The sequence below is a fragment of the Amia ocellicauda genome, chromosome 22 (assembly GCF_036373705.1).
Source record: "Amia ocellicauda isolate fAmiCal2 chromosome 22, fAmiCal2.hap1, whole genome shotgun sequence".
Classification (NCBI taxonomy): domain Eukaryota; kingdom Metazoa; phylum Chordata; class Actinopteri; order Amiiformes; family Amiidae; genus Amia; species Amia ocellicauda.
Genome location: NC_089871.1, coordinates 875,044 through 881,734, shown reverse-complemented (window position 1 = coordinate 881,734; position 6,691 = coordinate 875,044). Strand labels below are relative to the sequence as shown.

The following is a 6,691-nucleotide window of genomic DNA, read 5'->3' as shown; positions in this document are numbered from 1 at the left end:
ATCCAAACAATGTGGGGAAGCAATAAAAAAGGCAAACACAATGCTGGGGTATATTGTCAAAAGTGTAGAATTGAGAACAAGGGCGGTGATGTTCAGACTGTACAATGCACTAGTTAGACCTCATCTGGATACTGTGGACAGTTCTGGGCTCCACACTTCAAGAAAGATATCGCTGCTCTAGAGGCAGTTCAGAGGAGAGCAACCAGACTTATTCCAGGTCTGAAGGGAAAGTCCTACTGAGAGACTGAGGACCTGAACCTTTTCACCCTGGAACAGAGGAGACTACGTGGGGACTTGATCCAAGTCTTCAAAATCATGAAAGGCATCGACCACATCAAACCAGAGGAGCTTTTCCAGATCAGCAGGGACACACGCACCCGGGGACACAAATGGAAACTGGGCTTCAAGGCATTCAAGACAGAAAACAGGAGACACTTCTTCACACAGAGAGGCGTCACAATCTGAACAAACTCCCCAGCGATGTGTCTGAAGAGACAATTTGGGAACATTATAAAAACAGACTGGATAGGATCCTTGATCACTTAGTTATTAATGGACACCAAACGAGCACGATGGGGTGAATGGGCTTCTCTCGACTGGACACTTTCTTATAATAGAGAGATACATATATATAAGTCTATATTTTACTTTATTTTAGTGTGCATGGTATTTGTTATGTTTGTCTTGTTTGATATTACATTTGTATCTACTTTGGCAATACTGTGATTGGTCATGCCAATAAAGCACCTTTAAATTTGAATTTGAATTGTAGAGAGGGAGGGAGAGAGAGAGAGAGGGCGCGCACCAGACAGGTTCACCGCCAGCTGTCCCAGATCAAAGCCAGGGGGGAATTGGTTTTGTTTTGTCTTCACGGGTCTGGATTAATAGCGAGGGACGAAAGAGCAGCTAAAGCAGGTCATTTGGACAGACAGTCGGGGTGGGTGAGGAGGACGCTGGCAGATGAAGGGTTAAATACAAAGGGGCTGCCTGTCCAGCTGTCCAGTTACATTTAAAACAAAGTGTGTTTGGGATTGCGGTGGTCACTTATCAATGGGCAGTATGTCCGCAGTAGTACATCGCTCTGTTGGCTGTTTAGTTGTGCAGACTTTGACAATGATGGCGACCCTGCCGTCTCCCCGTGTGTGCGACTGTCATGAGGCATCATCACGGAGCAGACAGGGACAGTGATCGCAGCGGACGGGACACATGGCTGTAATAAAGCAGCGCCGAGCCCCGAGCAGAGACCACAGCTCGTCTTTTATTCATGCAAACACAAACACAACATGCTAGTGCAAAGTATACTTTGACAATCGATGGCGGGAGTGAATAATGGGACTAGAAAGAGTGATTTGTCTGGAGGCAGTAGAGGCTGCCATCAGTGGGGTGAGGGGGCTGTGGGGTCTCGAGGGGAGAATCAGCCCAAACAGGAAGCGGACCCTTCCTCCGGCCAGCAGCTCACAGACGGGACGCAGTCCAGGGGCCAGATGTCTTTCTGAGGGGAGATGGAGGCTCAGCGATGAGTCACCGCACGTTTGGCCTCTAAACTATTCAGATGCTCTCTGCCAGAACCGGGATGTCATTTATTTCTGCTAAATGGAAGAATCCTTGAAAACAAAGTGTCGACGCTCCAATTTATCAGAGTGCCGAGGAAGATATAGCTGTTCTCCAGCAGCTCTGTGTTTCTGAACTATATCATAGAGGCAGCAGGGAAAACACAATAAATCAGCCGGCCCGTGCATCACAACACACACTGTCGAAGACACCGCAAAGGATTATGTTCCTGCTAAACTACACACAAAAGAAGGCTTTGATTTGAAGCACACATAAACTGCTTTTTATTCTGTGAACTATAACATTTATGAGCTTTACAGACTCCAGCAGGGCTGTCCTTGGTGAACTGGGAAATTATTTTAGACCTTTTGCTCATAACAGTAGTGAAGGCCTAATTTAAATGTTCTTCCAGACAGAGATATAGAGAGAGTTTCATAAGACCTGGATAGAAGAGAGTGCTCCTTTTTAGAGTTACAGCCACACTTATTTCAGTGACTTTATTTCTGATGTGCTTATGGCTTGCTATTCAGATTGCAGGCACTTGTAGGAGAGTGTTATTAAGAAAACCCCTTATAGCAAAGTGCTCAATTTGTTTTGTAAAATACAAAAGAAACCCCTCTGTGAATTCAGTGCAGTCAGATCAGAAGCACATTGCAGTCATGATGATGAAATCAATTTGTTTGGACCAGGATGGCTGATTTAATATGTGCATATAGGTGTCTAACTTGAACAAGTCAACTAATTATATGGCAAAGGTCATAACGGTTCCGGACTGGATTGGGCCTTGCTGGGCCTTACGGGGACTTTCTGGGCCGTCCTCCCACTCCCGTCAGCAGACTCCCAGGAGAACAGAGTCCCAGCGTCCCCGGGCAGGACAAGGTCGGCTCAGCCTGGCTGCTGGGCACACAGTGGCTGTCTGGTTCTGTTGCCCCTTCTGGGGGGATGCCAACAGTTTTGAGCAGGAAAGGAAACTGAATGACGGATATTTTAGCTGGACAGTTATGAGCAGAGAAGACGCCGGTCCCCAGGATCCCAGCCCGGCGTCCGAGAGCCCGGTCTCTGCAGCTTCAGCGCTCGCAGGCAGCGGTGATCCGGTCCAGCAGCGAAGCAGGAGAAAGGCTGATCATCAGCTCACCCTGCTGGGCCGCAGCAGTCCCTGTTATTTTTACAAATAAATAAATAAGAAGTAAAACTACGCCACTGTCCATAGCCCAAGCACCCCCCACACACAGCTGAGCACAGCAGCTCGCCCTTGTGGTCACACTGCGCAGCTGCATGCCTGTGAATGGCTCATGCTGAGGCAGGAGAGTCTGATGTCATGTTTTACTGATTTATTATTCTTCGTTTTTCCTCCCGTATCCATATCAGGGCAACACGAAAACTCTGGAGTGAAATCGAGTGAAAGCGTTTTTCCGATTTGAAAATCATGCATTCATCTCCTAGTGCAGGTTAATGCAGGGTCCAGGGGGGTCCAGTGCCTCAGCAGCATCACCGCACCGCGGCCAGACCCGCACAGACCCGCAACACGTCCGTCACTGCGCTCCCACAATGCATTGTCTTGTGCGCTGTGTGGGAGGGGGCCGTGTCGGCGCTCGCCCGTGGGTGACCCTGGCTGCGGGACACAGTGCGGTTCAGTCCCGCATTGATCAAGCAGCACGGCGGCAGCTGCACCCTGACCCGGCCCGGCCTGGACGCGCACAGCGGCGGAGACGATTTAGAAACGGCATCAAACCGCGCAGCTGCCACGTCGGTGTCGCTGCTACAATAAGCAGAAGCGCCCAGAGCAGCGCATCCTCGGCGGCCACCGTGTCATCGAGGCGTTTCTTATTCCAGCGCTGCCGTGCCGCAATGTGTCTGCTTTATGAAACCAAGTAAATTACATCGAGACTGCTACGTTTAGAAATATACTTTAGTTTTATAATAAAATATTATATTCTGTTTACTAACTTGTTTAACGTAAGCATGTTTTAATGCGCATGTCTAGGCGTTGCATGCAGCAGTAATGCAGCCGAACAGGAACACAAAGTCACGCTGTTAGTTCCCAGAGGGTGAGATCTGTCCGTGAGCTGCTTGCCTGTTGTTAAGATCTCAAACTGAGCAGTTGTGACTGAGCCCCTGTGCTTTTCCTCACAGCCCTTTCCCGCCACCCCGTCCAGCTGTCCCCGTGTCTCCCAGCATGGCTCAGGGCCCCAGCATCCGCTTCCGCTTTGTGGGCTACGGGAGCTGGCTGCTGCAGAAGATGGATGTGCTGCGGGAGCAGAGCCGGTTCTGTGACGTTACCGTGCACGTCGACATGCTCACTTTCCAGGGACACAGGGTGGTGCTGGCAGCCTCCTCCTCCTTCCTGAGGGACCAGTTCCTGCTGAAGGACTCTACGGAGGCCACGTTATCTGTGGCTCAGAAGCCAGAGGTGGCCCTGGAGCTCCTGCGGTCCTGCTACACTGGCGTCCTGGAGTTCCCCCTGAAGGAGCTCATTCACTACCTCACAGCGGCCAGCTACCTGCAGATGAGCCACGTGGTGGAGAAGTGCCAGCAGGCTGCCAGCCAGTATGTCGAACCCAGCTTCTCCTTGGGCGACATTGACCTTGGCCAAGAGAACGACCATGATCCAGATCTCAGCTCCTCAAGTGAGGACATGGACCAGGAGGCGGCAGAAACCAGACCCAGGAAACACAGAGCCCGAGCCATAGCCGAGTCTCCGGAGCGGCCCAAGATAGAGTGGAAGGCGGAGCCGTGTGAGGTCTCTGAGCAGGAGAGCAGTGCGCTGTCCCCACTTCCCGGCCAGGCCCGCAGCCCTGTGACGTCTGAGTGGGTCAGTGCGGAGGACTTGCTTGTCATGAACAATGAGCTGGAGTTCCAGGGCTTGCATCCTTCCCCAGACCTTCCTGCCCGGGATGAGACTGAGAAGGGCCCCCCGGAGGGACTCCTTAAAGGGCCGTACCACTGCCGGGTCTGCTCCCAGGTCTTCAGGCTGCTGGAGAAGTATGTCTCGCACATGAGGGAGCACAAGGTGTCCCTGTGCCTGCGCTGCGGGAAGACCTTCTCCCAGAAAGTGAACCTGAAGCGGCATGTCCGCAGCCACATGGGCTTCAAGCCCTACCAGTGCCAGCTGTGCCAGAAGGTCTTCTCCCAGAAGGTCTCCCTGCAGGACCACCTGAACCTGCACAGTGGCGCCCGTCCACACCGCTGCAGCTGCTGCGACATGCAGTTCACACACAAGCCGGCGCTCCGGCGCCACCTGCGTGAGTGCCACGGGAAGAGCGCGGTGGACAGTTTCAGCTTGGAAATCCAGGAGGTGGTGCTCTGACCTTCAGCACCATTTCTCCACACATCTAATAAAGCTGATGACATTAGGAATGAAGCGTCCCATCCCTCCCTTCACAGGGCCGTCTCTTTCATGCCCATCAGACCTGCTCAGATCTACAAACAGTGTCATCTTGATCTCTTATATTCTGCGTTTGGGAAATGGGTTTCAGGGTAATAGTAATGTCTGTATTTTATTCCTGTGTTGTGAACCGTTCCTCTTAACTGAAGGACTTTAGAAGACAGTGAAAACAGTATGAAAAGGAAGGGCAAAGTTCCTGTTCAAGTTAATGTTTAAACAAAACATGCCCTGTCTCCAGGGCCGAGATATTCAGCAGCACATCTAAAAAGAAAACATCAATAAATAATGTGAGTGTTTCACATGCGGATCTGGCTGCTCTTCTCGGTTCACCGATGCTGTCATTATCTGTCCACCAGAGGGCAGCAGCACCTCACTGACACCAGTAGTTAATGACTTACACTTTCTCTGTATTAGACTCTCTCTCTCATGCGCATCAAAAGCTTTGGTGTTACAGCTTCCTGGCTTTTGAGTAAGCTGTGTGTAACTATTTATTATCAATAGGGGGAGCACTTGAGCTGTCTGTGATTCACTGCTGTCATGGATTGGGAGAAGAGCAGGTCTTTCCAAACCCACACGGTGTGCAGTGTTTTATTCCGATGAATTAAATGATCAACTAGTTTCTTTCCCAAATTTACACAACGGAGTGGCAGCTTTGACTCCCGTGTGTTTGTGTAGCACTGCAGTCCCACTGAATAAGGATTTAACGTGTACTTAAATAAATATCCTGCTGGTAAATGTTTAATTGTAAAACATATTTATATAAATAAAAAATAAAGGGTCTTATGGGATACAGATATCATTATGAAGTCCATGACGAACATTATAATGCAGAAAAAAGGCCCTGATTTTTATTTTTATTTTGCATTTGGGCCAGTCTGCCTAAAACATTCGCTGTGTAGGGGACAGCCCCCGATTCACACCCCCTGCTGTGGTTGTGGGTTGTCCTGTGGTGGTGAAGAGCAGCAGTCCTCGTCTCTCTGTAGCAACAGGATGTGTGTGAGCTGCGTGGTCTGCTTCTGTAGTTCACGTTCAGGTCGTTCTTCTTCTTTTTGGCACATGCGTTTACAGAGAATGCGAGAGAAGGGATGCAAACTGCATATTTTGCAAAATACGCATCTTCCTCACACTATTTTCAGAGGTGAAATAAGGAAAGGTGAGTCTGTTGTAAAAATAGGATGCAATCTTGTTCCTTTTTGGAAAATAAGCAGAGCAGGGCGCTGGCTGTGCACAAAAATGTGACACATTTGCCTGTTCTGCAAAATGTCAACAGATTTCTGCCTTATTTCCAAAGAAGCTGGTGTGATGATAAATGATAGGGGTTCTAGAGGTATGAACCTGCATCAGTTTTTGTATCTGAACAGCAATAAATTCCTACCTTAAACTAGTAGTTTAGATATTATCAGCTGTATGATATCCTGCTACGTGTACAAGAAAATCTTTCATCACATTCGGTACAAAGTGAGGATTGCCTGAACCGCAGCCTGAAGGCAGAGTAATTCTCCCCCAGTCCATCCAGTCCATCCTGGAGATACAGAGGCTTTTTACAAATATTACAAGCTTTGCCACTCTATTTATTTTTTTAAATTCATCTTATTTTTTATTAGGTAAAAATATGGATTTGCACAGAGATATTACACGTGTTTGGGAAAGCTTAGTTTTCTCAGGCTTGTAAACTAATGTGTGAACAAATTAGTGCAGACGTCTGTGAATGGCAGCAGTTCTTTGAGGTGTTGTTGATTGACTTGTTCAGGACAA

At 49.0% G+C, this 6,691-nt stretch overlaps 1 protein-coding gene across 1 annotated transcript; it reads left to right on the top strand.

Moving 5' to 3' along the window:
• Positions 1-3,073: 3,073 nt before the first annotated feature.
• On the top strand, positions 3,074-5,241 carry LOC136717877 (zinc finger and BTB domain-containing protein 26-like). Its single transcript, XM_066695431.1, has one exon. It carries the CDS (start codon positions 3,728-3,730, stop codon positions 4,856-4,858), a length of 1,131 nt encoding a protein of 376 aa, XP_066551528.1. The 5' UTR covers positions 3,074-3,727; the 3' UTR covers positions 4,859-5,241.
• Positions 5,242-6,691: the final 1,450 nt, after the last annotated feature.